General features: G+C 43.1%; 1 protein-coding gene across 1 annotated transcript in view; it reads right to left on the reverse strand.

The window, feature by feature from the left end:
• Positions 1-453: 453 nt before the first annotated feature.
• MYO1C (myosin IC) overlaps positions 454-17,502 on the reverse strand; it is a 32,850-nt gene continuing 15,801 nt past the window's right edge. Inside the window, exons 7-32 of the mRNA XM_050908850.1 lie at positions 17,279-17,377; positions 16,931-17,044; positions 16,312-16,383; positions 15,901-16,020; positions 15,586-15,668; positions 14,766-14,871; positions 14,298-14,378; positions 13,809-13,900; positions 12,642-12,736; positions 12,369-12,415; positions 12,006-12,086; positions 11,714-11,819; positions 11,061-11,178; positions 10,725-10,838; positions 10,468-10,544; positions 10,234-10,302; positions 9,713-9,797; positions 9,341-9,500; positions 8,476-8,559; positions 6,635-6,728; positions 6,471-6,526; positions 5,834-5,969; positions 4,198-4,268; positions 3,664-3,761; positions 3,284-3,383; positions 454-2,154 (exon numbers count right to left, since the gene is read on the reverse strand). Of these exons, the coding sequence (XP_050764807.1) occupies positions 2,128-2,154; positions 3,284-3,383; positions 3,664-3,761; positions 4,198-4,268; positions 5,834-5,969; positions 6,471-6,526; positions 6,635-6,728; positions 8,476-8,559; positions 9,341-9,500; positions 9,713-9,797; positions 10,234-10,302; positions 10,468-10,544; positions 10,725-10,838; positions 11,061-11,178; positions 11,714-11,819; positions 12,006-12,086; positions 12,369-12,415; positions 12,642-12,736; positions 13,809-13,900; positions 14,298-14,378; positions 14,766-14,871; positions 15,586-15,668; positions 15,901-16,020; positions 16,312-16,383; positions 16,931-17,044; positions 17,279-17,377 (2,385 nt within the window). The 3' untranslated portion in view covers positions 454-2,127. The remainder of the gene's footprint in view (positions 2,155-3,283; positions 3,384-3,663; positions 3,762-4,197; positions 4,269-5,833; positions 5,970-6,470; positions 6,527-6,634; positions 6,729-8,475; positions 8,560-9,340; positions 9,501-9,712; positions 9,798-10,233; positions 10,303-10,467; positions 10,545-10,724; positions 10,839-11,060; positions 11,179-11,713; positions 11,820-12,005; positions 12,087-12,368; positions 12,416-12,641; positions 12,737-13,808; positions 13,901-14,297; positions 14,379-14,765; positions 14,872-15,585; positions 15,669-15,900; positions 16,021-16,311; positions 16,384-16,930; positions 17,045-17,278; positions 17,378-17,502) is intronic.

Raw genomic sequence — 17,502 nt, forward strand, 5'->3', positions numbered from 1 at the left:
GTAAGATCCCGGTCTTACTCGTAAGTAGTGTAGCTGTGAGAGCGGCCTCCTAGAAGACAGCCTGCTTTGCCTCGGGAGGAGGCAGAAGCTTTTCCACACCATTTATTCAGTCTTTCCCTGCCTGAATGCACAAAAGGTTGGTGCATTCCTCTCTCTTGCCCTTACAGCGCTCCTCATCCAGTCTAGTTATGTGGATGGAGAGAAGGGAAACCCGTTATCTTCATGTCCACCCTGCTTAGCTGATGTCCTAGAAATCTCTTTCTAGGAATAATCTGCTCCTTGCAATAGACGGTAGCAGGGCTACCCTCCGTCTACGCAGACTGGGCCCAAGAACCAGAGAGATTCAGTGGGGCTCTGGGACAAATGAAGGGGGGGAAAAAATCATGCCCTCCCTCTCAAAAAATGATGAAATGTGATGAAACAGTTTCTACAACAAAGACAAGGTGTGGTTTTTGTAAAAATTTATTTAGCGTAGTCTTGAAGAGGTTATATAATAGCGTATACAGCATTGTATAGTATATACACTCTAGCATATACAGTGGTACGGTGTATATGTACTACAGTGTATACAGCATTCCAGGCCTGGGGCAGTGTTTGGTAACTGCATAATGTCAGAAACCAAAAAGTAGGAGACTGAGCCGATCGTATGTGAGTGGCAAGATGTTTGGTTATATTTTATTCAGGGCTTAACTGGTGTTGCTACTGCATCAGGATAGAGGTGGAACGTGAAGGATTTCTAAGGCAAGTAGAGTGCAAAATGCACTGTTTGAGGTCTAAACTTGAAATGGAAGCTGGAGCTGTGATTTGCAGTCAGCAGGTACCTGACACATAGCTGTCCACCCCGTAGCCATTTGGGTTTTGTTAAATGAAGGTGCTTAGTATGAGCCTCTGTGACGCAGTCTGAGAGCAGCTAGCGTTCAGAACACGTATCCCTTCTAGCATTGGGTTAGAACTGCAGTGACACAGCTCGCCTGGGAAGATGCTTCCATGCAAAGGAGCTGCCAGCCGGCTGGGTCAGTAATGCCAGCAGTGCTGAACTAGCCATCTCTTCCTCTTTAAGGCAGTACTGAGAAGTGTTTTATATAAACAGTGGGGAGCTTTATTGTGGGACCTCAAACTTCCAGTTATTGCTAAAAACAAGAGGAAAAGCAATTTTTTCGGAAGGTGCTGCTCTGAGCCTGATTAGCCGTGTGGGGGAAGGGCAGTGGTGACTCCCAGACAGGTACAAGGTGGGAGGGAAAGCTCATGTGCACATCCTGTGGCCAAGGACTACAGGTTTCATTTCCAGCCTAGAGCGGCATAGAGAAGTGGTAACCTCTGCAGTTTGTATCACACTTTTTTGTTTGGATGTGTGGATACGGAAAAGTTACTACAGTATAAAAATATCACTATAGAGCAAGAAATGGGACAGGTGACTTCAAAAAAAGGTAAGAGTCTCTGGCTCCAGATTGGTGAAGAAGTTACATGATGGGTTTCTCAGGTTAATACCTTATAAACTAAAAACAACAAAAATTCCAAATCTAAACCATAAAAGTTTCCACATCAACTCCATTTCTTGTAGTGCATCTCTCAGCTATAAAGTATTTACAGGGTTTTACTCATTTACACAATATGGCTTTAATATATTGTAACACAAAGCATCAAAACATCTCAGAGCAAAATTCTTCATAAAACATTCTTTCTGAATATAAAGTTTGGCATTTCATTGATTTGGCTGACAAAGCAGCAGAGTTATTTTGTTTTCTCATTGTGCTTTTTGATGATGACAAGCACAAAATTTTGGTCGTTTCCATCAGGGCTTAAACTCTAATAGAGTCAGAGCTACCTCTCCCTCAAAGCCCAGCTGAATATGTTTCATGAGCCACGGTTTCACGGACACTGCGTTGGACCCACGCGTTTGCCACTAAGGTAAGGAAGAGAAGGCCTTTCTTTTGGAACTTTCATATTAAGACAAGAAAGCAAGATGTATTTTGTGGTTTTTCTGAAAGTGCAGGTCTTTGGTAACAATAAACAAAATGAGCAAAGCGAGGCAGGAGGGGGGATTTTGCTGGGAGCAATGTCCAGCTGATTCTATAGGGTGCAGTCAGACTGATGGAGGAAAGGGTCCCATCCTGGTGGCACGTTTTATCATCGAGAATTCAAACGAGGAGCAACCTGCAGGAGAAGAAGGACAAGCTAGCAAGTGTGTTGAAAACAAAGATGCAACACTCTTAGCTCCTAAACATCTTTAAAGTGCCCCAAAGACCGGCTTGTAGAATTAAGCTGTTACGCCACAGCACGTAAAGCTTGCTCTACTGTGAAGTCGTGGTCTCGGCAGGAAGCCAAAGCAGATATTGGCAAGTCAGTAAGTCAGAGGAGTCCGCAGCGCTCCGATGCCCCAGTGCCTGTGGTTATATTAAGAACTTCTCCCTAGGCCAGCAGTACAAGAAGGCTTTCCTTTGCCAAGGAGGGAGGGGCAAAATTGGAAAACTGTTCCTAGGGATGGTTTGAAAAGGCTGGGGAAAAAAACTATGGGATGTATTTCTTCATAGTTTAAGAATTTACTTGGTTTGCTGTTACTGATAGCAAATAAAGCAGCCTGATCCTCACTTCAGCATGCTTGTGCAAATTTAATCTCTTTTTCCTGCGTACAGGCTATAGGCATTCCATAGAGTGAGGAAATCCTTCGGCAGTGCTACATTTGTGGCTTTTTATAGGATGGACTGCCGCAGTGAAGAGCGAAGTGGAAATGGTGATTGCTGTTCTGAGGCTTGTCAGCCTGCGGTAGGACAGAGGAGCTCGCTCTTTTAGCTCTGATGCTGGAAGGGAGTGAGGGCAGTCTGGACATGTTCTGGATTTATTTCTTAACAACCTTTAATCTGACAATGCATAAATCAGTTGCATGACTGTATCTGAGTAGCAGGAAGACTGCAAACAATCTGAGAAGGGAAGAGGATTTTTTTTTTTTTTTTTGCTTCCTGTGTGTTTAAATCCTCTTTCTAAAATTTGATTTGCAATGGAGTATAGCATTAAAGCGTGAATCTTGGGGAGGGAAAAAAAAGTGACTGATAGGACAATCACTTGATGAGTGTGAGTAAGCCTGGCAGTCTCTCAAGACTGCAGGAAGAGAAATACAATGCACAGCTCCGCCTGGGGAAAAGGCTGGTAGACCAGGGCTGTGCATGCAGCAAGGAAGTCACGTGGATTGCATCCATCTGCTGCAGGTGCACTTTAATGCCAAAATCTGGGTTTGGATCCACTGTAAGTGAAGTACTCTTTCTTACCCCCCTCAGCCTGTACTCACCACTGTTAGATGGCCGTTCTTGGCTTTGGCTATAAGCAGTTCTGATCCTGATATAAAGTCAATTATGCCTTCTTTGCCTTGCCCAACTGTAAATTTTATGCTGCAAAGAGAAAGAGGTGAGAACAGATTTGATGAGTATTTGTGACCTCTCCACTAGCGTCATTTTACCCTTTTCCTGTGGAAGTGGCTGCTCTGTATTGATGCTTAGCTGCAATAGATCTGCTTGTTCAAGGAAACGGAGCCTTAGTGAGGATGTATTAGGTACACTTTGATGTTGTATAGGTATGTTTCTGTAGCCCTTTAATGCTGAAGCAGAGCTCTCTTCAGAACCAACACAAGAAAACCAAGGCAGCTCCTGAGAGGGGCCTGGCTTCACTCACCTGCCCTGGTTGATGTTGACGTTATTGACCTTGTCCGCCTGCATGGCTGTTTTGGTTAGTGTCTCGATCACGTGGTCACTTTGAAGTACAACGTCTCCCTGGGAGGAAAGAGAGACAATGGGTGATGATCGTGGCTTTACAGTGTCAGTATACCAAAATGATTATGCTGCAATTAACAGGGACAGAACTATCTCCATAGGTTAGCATGGAAAAACACTTCAAGTGGACCAGGCTTGGTGTGGATCTCTGGGGCCTCTGTTGCAGGTCACGCTGCACCTATGGCAGTTAATTTATTTACAAGGAATCAGTAATGGGGGCAAGGGACAGCACCAGTCCTGCTGGTGAACAAGTCACTGGTGAACCCCATCTGTGAGCACAAATAAATATAAGTGAAATGCTACTTAGAGCTGGCACAAAGTTAGCTACACACACATCATGATGTGTGCCCCCCCCCCCCAGCTGGATCTTCTGCTCTTTGTGCCTTTAAAACTTTTTCTAGAGGGGGTTGGAGAAATGATGGATGAGTCCCACTACCTTCTGTTTGTTATCCTCACAGTGCACGTGCAGCACAAACAAGTTATCGCTCAGGCTGCTGACGGAGATGCCTGCAATAGAGAACGGCCATTTGACACCCAACACAACACTACCAGGATTCTCGCACGTGTTTCAGAACCTCTCCCAGGAATGCAGCAACTGTTGTTCCCACACCAAGAAACCTGACAGCTGAGAAGCTGCGCTAATGTGTCAGCAGAGAGGCTGCAAGGTGACAATCAGCTTAAACTGTGCTCTTTAAGATGGAAAAGAGACTTTCAGATGCCTCTGTCCATCAGAAGTAGGAAGAATGCCTGTTTACAAACTGTCATGGCCTTCACGGACTTGACAAAGAGCTACTTGGGCCGGTTAAGGGACCTATGACCAAAATTTTACTTCTCAGCACCCGCTGGACAGGTATTCCATTCTAGCCCAGTAGGTGGAAGAGGGGTAATTACTGGGGTACTAAGGAGGAGAGGGACAATTGGAACAACGTGGTCACTGTTGTCTTCCCCCCACTGCCAACGCCGGGTAAGAAAGGCCAGAGCTGCTGGAGGAGCTTGGCTCCAGAAAGCTGTCTTTGCTGTGAATTCCTTGCTCGCCCTGCGGCTAGGCTCGGGGGCAGGCTGAACCCGCACCCGCTTGCTGGCGTATTGGTCCTTGCAGATCCAGTCCTGAGCTGCTGCAGGTTCTTGTCGTGCTGCACTGTGACCGACTTGGGCTCTGAATTCAGCGTTTCTGCTCAGGCAGCCAGCAGTGCCTTCTGACCGTACAGCAAGCAAGAGGCTTAGCCTCTGCCATGAGTTGCTCGTATTTGCTAAATGAAAAAAATCCTTTCCCGGGGGTAGGTGGGTAGGGATTAGTTAAGGAGCACTGCGCTGTGTCTCAGGAGTGTCTGTTTCTTCATAGTTTATTTTTGGACTTTGTTTAATATCTTGGCACTAGATACAAACTGGATTAGCTATTTAAATGGAGCTAGCCCAAACCCAGCAGAGATGAGCATACATCTCTGCCATAATAGCGTCTTACAGGAGTCACAGAACCCCAAATTAGTGTTGCCCTTGGAAACCACTTCAAATGGTGACAGTTACAAATGCAGTAGATGGTTGCAGCAGGCTAACATTGAAATGATTAGCACCAAAATTGGTTGTGAAGAGGAACTGGAGCTGAGCTGGAGCTGAGGCTGTGAAGTGAAAGGTTTCAGACAAAGCCAAGTAATGACTACAGTGCACCGGACAGACTCAGCCCTTTTCTCTCTCTGACCAAGTTCCCCCCTCTAAAAGTATCAAGTCTGTGTCAAATATTTAGGGGGCTGAAAGCTGTAGCAGTGTCCCAAGCAGCTGCTGTGTAATAATGGTGCAACTCCCCTGCGGTAGGGACATGCAATTGGGAAATGACTTAGGAGGGGGCTTGGGGGAGGTGAATTGAGTAATTTTTATGACATTTTCTGGAGTTCAATTTTAGAAAAACTCAGTTTCAAGATATTACAGATTTAAAATGCTTGTCACTATTGGATAATTCCATTTGTGTCCAGGACAAAGACAAATAGGTTATGTTATTATTACTTATTTAACTGTAGCCAAGGTGAAGTCTGACTTCAGTGAAGTGAGCCAAACCCCATTTATGTTACCGTTCTCACCGGTCAGATTGGCATAGTCGATCCGTTGTTTGATTTTGGATTCTTCAACTATGACGACTGCGTTTTGGGTAAGCAGCAGCTGCCGTGCTCTTGCTTTGTATCCTTTCCGGTCATACTTGATCACAGGAACTGCATACTGAAATAAGTGTTAACAGTGCTAAAAATGCAATTTGTTTAATTGTCAGCTACCTTCCCTCTAGCCTAGAGAGCTTGCCGGAGGCGCTGACCAGCGGCTGGTAAACTGGGAGTGGAGACCATTCTTTTGAGTCCTATTCTCAGTTCTGCCCCAGACTTCCTTGTTGACCTAGGGCAGTTCTGAACAATAACTTGATGACTACAGCTGTCTGCCTGCGGGCTTGAAAAATCCAGGTTTAGTTTCAGTCTGTGTAGGTTTCTCCTTTCCTCTCCAGCCATGCCAGCTGCAAGCCTTTCAGTTCTTAACTGACATAATTAAACCTGCCCAAATCTCCAAATCATATTTCTGAGCCATCAGCTCTTCCCATAGACTATCTCCTAAGGTATTACAAGCATGATGTAATGTTAAATTCTTCCTGTATTTTCTTCAGAAATCTAATCTTCTGATATTCTGCTGAATAACTCTAGAAGCTTGACAAAAGTATTAGGACACATATCTCACCTTAATTGCTTCATTTTCTAAAGCCTGAAGGACTTTAGCATTTATCTCTTCATTACCTGTATTAAAATCAAAGAGGTGGTGTCAGAAAGAGAAATTTCTAGCAAGAAAAGAGTAGATTAATCCCCCCCTTTTCTTCTTCCTGTTCAACTTCAACACCTACTCACCAAGTCGAGTGTTGATGAAGAGTCTAGGAACACTCTGAGGGTAATTGTCTTTTTTACCCTTAAAAATCTCACTGGCAATTACTTTTTGTTCCAACTGCAACGACAAAAGATGTGTTCTTGTTTAGTATCAAACATCTCCTTAATAAAAAGATAAATTTGTCTTAAAAGAGATGTTCCCTTTTTGGTTTTTTAGCAGTCATCATCTAGTTCTGACCTCCTGAATCATACTAGTCACAAAATTACACAAAATATTCCATACATCCTGCACCTTTTCAACAGCTACCCTATCCTTAGGGCAGAAAATACTATTTTTTTTTTCCTTTCTCTTTCCTCTCAAAAGTATGTATTCTATTTCCTGTTTGAATTTATCTGGACATGGCATCTAGGCTCTGGGTTTTGATAATGCCCATGTTTAAGAAGTCTCAGAACTCTCCCACTGCAGAGTTTCTCTTAACCTCTTCCTCCTTAAGCTAAACAGTTTGTTCTCCTGCTCTACCTCATACAACTTTCTTCATGTTTCAGATTATTTCCAGCCCCCCTGCCCCAAAGCCTTTCAGCTAGCCAACATCTTTACTTGAAGTACTCACTAGCACTGTGTAACATGCTCATTACAGCTCTCTGATCTACTCAGTATTCTCTACCTTATCCTCTGACAAATAGTACCATTCAATTAGCTACCACGGTGCCCTGGGAGTTCCTGTTTAGATGATTAGTCACCATAAACCTTTGGTCCCTTTCACAGTGGCAGTACTCCAGGATTGAGTCACCCCGCACTGTAAATATGACCTGTGCTCTTAGCTTCTAACTCATGCTCCTTCAGAGTAAGAAGAAAACCACTGAACGAGGAAACAGGAAAATTATTTAGGGCAAATGCATGTTATGGGTGCTATTACACAGTATAAAAGTACCTGAGATGATTTACAGGTAAAAATGTGGATAAAAGATACTCATTATTAGTGAGTCTGGTTTGCTGGGGAAAAGAAAGTGTTCTGCTGAGTCTCCAGCTCAGTAATGGCTGGTATTAATCCTGTGTCCTTAATCACAGGCTCAGCCACTAACTAATCTACAGCGTGCCATTACATGGGCTTAATACTGGGCAGGCCTTCATAAGCAGTATGATATACTATGCAATTAAAAAAAGCTTAATGGCAACTATTACTATCATCTCCTAAGTTACATCTAAATTGTTTACTGTATACATTTCCTATTATATCCCTTTACTGAGCCTTTGTTGGAATATAAAACAAAAAATTCCCTCCCCCAACCTTTCCACGACTAAGATGAATCAAATCTCAGTATCATTTTTATTCTTTCTCACTAGAACAGCAGCTATAACTGTTCACGTAACTTCTCTGTTTGGAAAATGACTAGCTTTGTGTCTGCAGAATTCTTACTCTCTACTTCATATGGTACAACCAGAATAATGCAGCTTCTTAAGATTTTTATCTTCCATGGGAAGAATAACAGGGCCTTTCAGTATAGAAATTACATAGGGGCATGGATATACAACACTGTTTAAATAGTATGCATTGAAATATGTATATAATGGTTTTTCTTTTACTTTATACACATTCTAGTCTAGTTTTTTGTCTCTAACCTTAAAAAAAAAAAAAAAATCAGAATGTTCTTGTGGAACTGTTAACCAACCACCGAAGAACGCAGTGATTCAAGAGTTCCTCCACCTCCCCACTGCTTCTGTGACTCCCGCTGTAGCAGTACCCTTGTCCCTCCCAGCCAGCTGCTCCCCTCCTTCCTTTCTTAGAATAAATAATGCTGCGAACCCCCTCCTGTTCTTCGGAACATCAGCGCGGTTTGTGAAATAACGTAAAGTTGTCTCGTACCTGCTGCTTCCACTCCGGGCTGATTCTCTTGCAGTAGGTCCAGACCATGTTCTGCATGCATAGCTGTCGTAGGAGCTGGGATGCCTGAAGAAGAAATGGCACAGTAAACAAAAATAGCTCAAAATTACTGCCAAACTAGTTCAAACAGTGAAGACAGATGAGAAGCAACTGCAGAACATGCACTGCTGAATTAAAATACTGTTTCATTACTGAGAGTTGTGTTTAGAATTAAATAATAGAAAGTTTGTTTTCCACCTTTCTAAGAGAGTTTGCCCTGCAACATTCTCCAACTGGAGAATGAATACCAGGAGCACTGCACTTCACACTGCTGTGCCCTTCCTCCTGCAATCCAAACAAACAAAGACCTTTGGAGAAGATAAACTGGGACTTTCTGCAATATTTTGTTTCGATCAGATAAAAACCCCAATTCTGCCAGATGCAGAATAATAATGGCAACAGAGGAAGTTTAATATGTTCTTCCCAGGCAACTACATTGCCACTGCAGCCAGCTTAACTGTCCAGAGGGAACTTAATTTGTTCAGAGAAAAAGGGAAGAAAATTTCAGAAACGGATGAGAAAACCAGTAGAAAGTGGTGTGGCAACAGCACCACACTCTGAAGAACTTTCAATACTATAGCTCTAATAACTTCACAGATATGCTGATAACACCCATGTGATGACATTTGGGTTAATTCTACTAGTAGAGATGCTAACGCAACGCAGAACTTGAGCGAGAACCTGGTTCGTTCTTCTCTGATAGCAGGAGGGTCCCCTCAGGCCTTTGGTGGCCCGTGGTCTTCAATACCGCCATTAGTCTCCTCCATCCCGCGTGTCATTCACCTCACCCCGGTGCAGTTGTGCCTACCTCGCAGAGTGACGGAGGAGGAGTCGGCCATGATTTGTCCAAAACATTTTTTGGTAAGTTACGCTTGAGGTTCATCAGGAAGGAGAAGCGGATGTAATCAAGGAAATACTCATTCTCTGGGCAGCGAGGGTGGTTCCGGTAAATAAAGCCTTTAATGAACCTGAGGAAGAAGAAAATTGTATTAGAAAATGAGAAAAGTGATCAAAATGGGAGATATTTAGAGGTCTCTTCCAACCAAACCATTTTCTGGGATTTACTTAATAGTTGTAATTTATTTAAAAAAAACCTGATACTGTCGTGACAAGAAAGTTTATTCTATCATCCTATTGTTAAGAAGTACCCATTTGATGGCTTGGGTTAGTCTTTACGCACCTTCTGATAGTCTCTACTGCCCACTTCTTCTTGGCAGCTTTTCGGCGTCCCAAGGTTCCCCGCCACCAGGACTGGATAGCTATTGCTAAAAATAATAGGAAGATTTTGCACTAAGTGAGCTCCTTCATACCAACATTGACTCCGTACAAAACCGGCAACAAAGAGTGCTCAAGAAAGCCCGCTCTAGAAATAAACAGCCTTAAACGTGGCATATGGGAAAGAATATAATTCAAGTTCTTAACAATATGATACAATGGATAAATGTCAATAAAAAGCACGGGCAGGCAGGAACTGCTCTATGGGGGCTGCTGCGTGAACATGAGTTAAGTCTGTTTCTCTTGCTCAGAGTCTCACAGACTAAAGGTGGAAGGACTGGGTACCACACCAACATCTTCCGTTCTACTCCAGCGAGGCTCTGGGGATGTTCCTTCTTGCACATCACACTCAAGTCACCTCCGACAACAACGGCCACTTCAAACCACACAATTACCCAGCGCTGCAGTTTCCTCTCTCTCTCATACCTGAGTGTTTCATGTGCAGGAATTTCTTTCGACGGTAGAAACCTCTCCATGTGGCCTGCATTTTTGTTGCTGAAATTGCAAGAAAAACAGCAATTTGAAATTTTGCCCAAGCAGATTGTGGTAGAAAATGGCTCAACTTTTTAAACAAAAATCCCTCCCTGAACAAACAGCAAAAAAAATAATCAGAAAACAGACAGCTAACTGTCCACGAAGCTACTGCAGTGTGTGACTCACCCAGACTCTGCTTCCTCACTTCCAGAGCATCTTCCGTTGCAAACAAGGTCTTGGGAAAGCGGATAAATATCTTTGTTCTAGAAATAGAAATGCAGAATTACGTTTAACATGCGGAGAAGTTTGCTTCCTGCCCCTAGCATCCCCTTTGGGATCTCTAATCTTTTCCTCACCCATTAGATAGAGAAGCCTTATTTAAAAGCAATGACATGGATGTCCAATGATTCATAATCTCAAATTAAGAAAATAGAAGAACTAACCGTCCCATTTTGTATTCTTCCTGTTTGTAGCCAAGATGCTTCACCAGCACAGCCACCCCGTCATGGGGCCGGCCGTCCCACGTAGGCCATGTTTCTGGACAAAGTGATTTGTACCTGTAAATTGACAGCAGAAGAAATCTTAGGGAGAGAAGTCCAGTCCACACAGGGCAATGGAAAGGCAGAGAGGCCATGCTTCTCGCTCCCTCAAGAAAATAAGTCTTTCAGGTGTAAGGGCTGCCTCTCTGCTGTTTAGAACAGCTCCCCAGCCTCAAACATCTGTGGGACCAAGACCAGGGAGGGGGGAGCAGCAGGGAGAGAAGCCCAAGGTAATCCTACCTCTGCAGGAAAACTTCATATTTTCTTCGATATGCAAACCCAGCTCTGCGCACTCTGAGGTTCTCCATCAACCCTAGGTATTTCACTTGATGTCGGATTAGAACTTCATCGAATCGATCTTGGGAGAGCATGAAAACAGAGAAACGTGATTAATGTGTAGCTGTCCCTTCATCTGGAGAAGGGGAATGCTCAGTTCTTGGTTATATCTTTACACAGTTATCTTTAACCTCTAACCCGTCCTCACGGTGCAAGTCCCGCACAACTTACTTTGTGTCTCCTATGTCCCGTCCCCCCCCCCCCCCTTAATATACATTTATATTTAGTTCCAAAAAGAAGTTCTCCTTTAGGATGTTCTATGCATACAGGAGGAATAAATGAGGGAGAATAAAGGTCATTAAAAGGAAGTTACATAGGTTAAGAATTCTTCACTTTAAACATGACCCTATTCCACCCAAGACCAGCGCTCCCATTCTGAGCCCTGGCTGCCGGCACTGCCACCACCTCCCTACAAGCAGCTCTGGCACAGACCCACAATGACAAAGTCTTGCAGGACTTCTTCATTTGAGCTCCTTTCTGTGCCTCACTGCCGGGGATCTACTGGTCTATATATAGCTGTCGTAGGAAAAAAAGAGGAAGAGTCACCAGGGTCATACCAGCCTGTTTAGCATCGTTAGGTTTAATGCAACGAATGTAGGAGGGTTCTTTGGACATCAGAATTTCCATGAGTTTGGAGAGGCTGTTTTTAAACTGAGTTGCTGCCTAGGAGAAAAGAAAGAGAACTATGTATGAAGCGATGACTTACAGGCTAGCACTTGTGACTGCAGAACAAACCTCAGTCTCCCAGCTTTAAATGTACGAGGTTTGCATTTAGATTACCATGTTAGACAGGACATGTCTTTTAAAGAGAGGAAATAGTCTCACTTCCATCCAGCTCTGTGTTCTTACCGTTTCAGGTCTCTTTTTGTCTGTCAGCTCTGTCCTGTCAAAACACTGATTTATGATAGGATTCTCAGAGTTGCACATGGTCTGCAGAGAGAGACATTTTCAGAGAGAAAGTACAGAGTATTCTTCGGAGAACTATCAAAGAAACATGGGACAAAACTGTTTGTTTGGGGGTTTTGTTCTGTTTTGCTTTTTAATAATAAAATGAACTTTGGGCACCTCAATTTGTCTTTTCATGGTGCAGCCCTATGAACACGCATTCTCCAGTCTGGAGTCTAGAAGAATCTTTTCCCTCAGGTGCCACCCCATTTTAAACCCAGCTCCTCATTCTGCTGAGTATTGGAAACGTCCTCTATCCACACTCACCTCCTTCAGGTTCCGAAAGAGAAGGTCATTGTTTTTATCTAGAAAACCTGGAAGAAAAAGAAACCGCTCAGGCTGCCACCGCTGTTCCACAGGAACTTCACAACAAGGCAGGAATTTGAGATGGGAAATTAATCTGGTTAATCAAATGGCACGTGGACGTATTCTATGCCCAGATTTTTCTTTACTATATAGTGAAGCTGGTTTAGTTCAAAGGGCAGAGGATGGGAGGAGGAGAAAAGAGCGAGAGACAGCGGAGATGATGCACACGCTTACCTGCAACACTGTAGGTGACCTCTCCAGCATAGTGCAAAAGCCGAAACTCCTCCCGCCCCAGTGACTTGCGAGTCTTTTGGTCAGCGAGCTTGTGCCTGGTGAGAAAGCCAAGAAGCTTCATGAAAAACAAATACTTGTTTCATGGGGGGATTCGCTTCAAAAAGCACTGTGGCATTTGATCCCCCAGTGGGACTATGTGAGCACAGAAGGGGAGCAGGGAATAAATCTGACTTGCTGATTTTCAAGACCAAAAGTAAATAGTTATCAACCAGCAAATCATAAAAATGTCATAAAATGCATTTGTGTTTATTTCAAATGGATGAACTTTCAGCTTCCTGGCGAGGCTGCAGAGTGGTTCTGCATGCACATGAAATTAGAGTAGAGGCAGCAGGCGAGAGGGCAGTGAAGATGCTGGCAGCAGGCTGGCATGCTCAGGAGATGCCATACAGATCCTGATCTGAGCATAAGCAGAACATTCCGTAAGAATAAAAAGACATTCGGAGCTCCAAAACCGAAGTAAGCAATCTGAAAGGTGAAACACGGAATTCACACCCATTGAAGGGGAGTGGCGGCAGTACGGACAGGTTACCAAAGTCAAAGGAGGATATCAGCATCCTCTGGGAAGCAGATGGGCGCAAAGGTGCGTTAGTGCCATATAAACCTCTCAATTTCAAAAGCACCAACCCTGCTTAAGTCATTCTGATGCACACACACCTCTGAACACTATTTTTACCAGTAGAATTCTGCTCCACGTTCTAGTTATTCCTAGGCCCGACTTGAGTATTCAGTCATCTTCCCCCAGGAAGCCATCAGTGCTGGGGAATGATCTGCCCTAATACTCCAAACCAGAGAGTTTGTCACACCTGAAGTATTGGGCCAGATCTTGGAAGAGCCAAGAAGCTGCAAGCCTGCAAATTCCTTGGACGTATTAGCAGTAGGATGCCAGGAAGAGATACACTTGCTTATTCTATATTACCTTAACTCAACAACCTAATCTCTTTGCAAAAGAAAACACGATCATCTTTTATGTGGGACCCAGGATACCTAGGATGCTACTGCCATACACACAATGAGTTCCAATGCTATCTAGGGATAACTGAAGCTCTAGGCTCTATCACACACTTGCATCCTACCAGGGTAACTGCCCTCAGCTACGTGAACACTCACGTGAGAAAATGCGGGTGGTTCTTCACAGTTTCCTCCAGTTTCTCCAAGAATGTTGTATCTGTGGCATCCCCAGGTCTCAGACACTCTTCATCCTACAAACACACGCATTCTAGTATTGATTTCCTTCTGTGCTTGTCAGCACACAGGCCGGCTCTAATTCTGTCTCACTGAAACGCTGCCCCAGTTTGACCCTTTGGCCTTTTAACAAGTAGGCCAGCTCTTAGTTCAACAAATGAAGAATCGTTGAGCTGAGAAGGAAAACGCTTTCCTCCTTCCAGACCGCCTGGATTGGAAGCTTCCTTCCCGAGAGCAGATGGAGGTGATACAATACGACTTTTAATGGTGTCACTGTTCAGTGTATCGTAGCTCTTCCCACCTGCCCAAATAATCCTAAAATAAGCTTAGACCTTTTTTTTTTCCTGTGTTCTTCCCCTTATTTTCCACTACACTGCCCCAAATTTTTAATTTAAAAAGGTGTTGTCAACTCACCAGAATAGAAATGATGCCTTTGAATTTCTCTTCCACCAAATCACAAATTATTTTGTTATTGAAATACTGAACTGGTTCCCACTACAAAGACAAGAAATCACACTTGGGTGAAAACAATTCTAGACTGGGAAAAACCATGAAAATTTCAGAACATTTCAGACAGCACCTGACTTAGATAATCTTTCTGTCAAATTTGAAACAAAGCTTTTTCACTCATCAAATTTGTTTTCCTAACATTCCCTTTAAAAAGCATGTTTTTCTATCAGAGTAAAAGATTGGAACGGCATTACTCACTTCTAGCTGTATCACACAAGAGTTACCAAAGCGTTTCAAAAAGAAATGAAAAAGGAAAGTTCTTTAATTCATTGACTTTGCAGACCATCATTAGCAGCTCCTTTTCTAATCTGTCCTCTGGCCTGCAGGAGGTGCTACAAAGGAGACAGTGGAAGCGATGAGATTGGCTCTTACCGCTATGCCTTCTGACTCGTATTCCTCTTGTTCTGACTTTAACGTGAGCTCTATGAAGAGCTGCTGCAATTTTTCATTACAATAATTAATACAAAATTGCTCAAAGCTGCAAACAAAAAAAATCAGAAAAATAATCACTAACACTGTACCACAAGTAAAAGAAGCTATAATTAGCGGGCAGCAGCATGAATATATCTCTGTGTAAATCAAGAGAAATAGAAAAGATTTTGTGAAATGTGTTTTTTTACTGAATGTATAAATTTAGTAAGTTTATTATTTAGTGGATCTCATGAAAGAGTTCCAGAAGGAGGGAAAAACGGACATGAAGGGTGCAACACAGACGAACACAAAAACTTTTAAGAAGGGTCCAATAACACTGCAAATTTGAGAGTCTCAGCTCATTGCTATCTGCCAGAGCCAGGTTCCAGACTCCGACAGAGTCGGAGTTTTATAGCTGTGTCTTCCCATGCACACCACCGTGGAAAGACGCCACAACAGCCACCGCTGTGCCAGAGAGCTGGACAAAGGCATAGTTCAAGCTATCGCATGAATACGCCCCCAAAAGACAACGGTCTCTTTAATATACCAGGAACATTAACAGCTGTAAACGCTAAATATTAGCTGGATGCCCCAAGCGTTAGAAGCCCTGTGATTATCAGTTATTCAGCTGATTTCCTAAAGTTGAAACGTCATCTCTTTCTCTCTTACTAAGAGAACCAGAGATGGAATGGTATCTTATTTCACAACAGAAGGAAAACACTATAATGAATGAAATCATGCAGAGTTTACTCAAAACTCAAAGACACTGATCAAAACAAACCTGTTGTGCTGGAAAACCTCAAATCCATAGATATCAAGCAATCCTAGAACTGTTGTACTTCTCCAGCCCGGAAACTCTCCTTCCTGCAACAGGGCAAAAAAATAAATGTTGGTATGTACTCACAGCTACGATCCATCACTGGATCTTACCCATTTAGTTACAGCATTTACTCCTTACCCTCTTCTTAATGGAAAACAAATTCATTTAGAAATCACTGTACAGCATGGAGCTTACCATTTCTCTGCTTTGCAGCTACAAGATTTGAAACTTCCTTTCACACTTGGTTGGATATCAACAAACAAAAGGTTCATTTACCTTGTAAGCAAGAGACTTGTTAACCTTGTTCACCAGCCAGGAGAAAGTGCGTCCGTATATTGCCTTAGCAAGCGCATCCCTTGCGTAGGCTGCCTGCTCCAGGTTCAGAGGACTGATAAGCTGCATGCAGAAGAAGAAAGCCATTGAACTGCCATTCCACTGAGGGATTACGTTTCCCTAGTTCACTGTTAATGAACAGCCACTCAACGGCGTCCTGCCTGGGCTCAGCTCACATCACTGCCTCCCAGCCGTACAGGCTGCAAGTCACCATGAGGTTGTGGGACTCCTGCAGCGACAACCTCTTTTGACAAGTGAGAAGCGAACTGTTTAGTTCTGGTAAGTGAGCTGACGGTGTATTGCTAGCTTGATTTAATTTCCCGTGTCCCCTAGATCCCCAGTTCATGTTCTTACCTCTTCCCCTTTTGCTATGATCTTCTTGTGGATCAATGCATCTCGAAGAACAGAGCCTTCAACTGCTAGAAGCTGCAAAGCAGCAGAATATTAAATTAATTTATGAAGCAGTACGTTCAATTTATCAGTAATAGTTTTAAGAGATCAGACAGGCTAGTCTCAAAAGCACAGGCCAGTGAAACAACCCTTTCTTTTCCCATTTGTACTGCAAGACTCCTTGCAACGTCAATCCTTCCCTTCCCTCCCACACACCACCTCCTTTCTGGCAGTGATATGACCTAACAAATAAATTGGCTTGATTGTTCTGGCTCAAAGAACCACCGAAGCAAAGCCACCAGGGTTCTTCTTTCTTTAAAACTCTTCTCCGAAGTAGGTCTACTCCTATCCCACTGCCTGAAGGCGAAAACCTCAAGTCAGCGGTGGATCAAGTGGTACACAGAGAAGTTGTCAATTAAAGGGTTTTGATGTTAATATTTGCATTTTATTTAGGTCAAATAAAAGTAAGTTTATGAAAACTTCTAAATCAGATTCTAAAATGATACGATGGTACCAAGTTCAAAATAAGGAAACCTCTCTAAGTCATCTTTAATGTAATATATCTCTAACTGGTGATACTCACCCTAGCCAGATATTTAATCTGATTCTCTGTAGTGACTTGAGCATTTCCTTGCTCATCAGCAGCAAACTGCACGTTCCCCAGATGCAGAACGCTAGCCACAATGCTCAGCAAATCCTAGGATGGAAGCAACAGGTGGAAACCAGGACGATTACATGAACGCACAGCGAGAAAAGGCAGTGAGATTTTTGTGTTAATTAGCGTTTTATAAGAACTTTTTGTATTTTTTTTTCAGGATTTTTGCAGAGAATACATTGACTCTGAAGGCTGCCTTTGGTCAGAAATAACAAATCAAAGCCGAAAAATTCCTTAAGAGTAGGAAAATCAGCTGTGCTGTTAAACACGTCTTACCTCCACCTCGTTGTCATTGAAGCTTATAATGGACAGGGCTCTTCGCACAATCTTCCAATCATTTTTATCATTTATGGAACTGACCCTTGCACAGTGACCCTAAAAAGACACAGTTTGATATAAGTAAGTAAATAATTGTGAAAGATTGACATGCTCAATACACTTCTGCCATGTGTTTCTTTTTATAGCAGTCATCTCAGTGTTATTTTTGAAGTGAGGGAAGG

Source organism: Gymnogyps californianus, chromosome 20, assembly GCF_018139145.2.
Source record: "Gymnogyps californianus isolate 813 chromosome 20, ASM1813914v2, whole genome shotgun sequence".
NCBI lineage: Eukaryota > Metazoa > Chordata > Aves > Accipitriformes > Cathartidae > Gymnogyps > Gymnogyps californianus.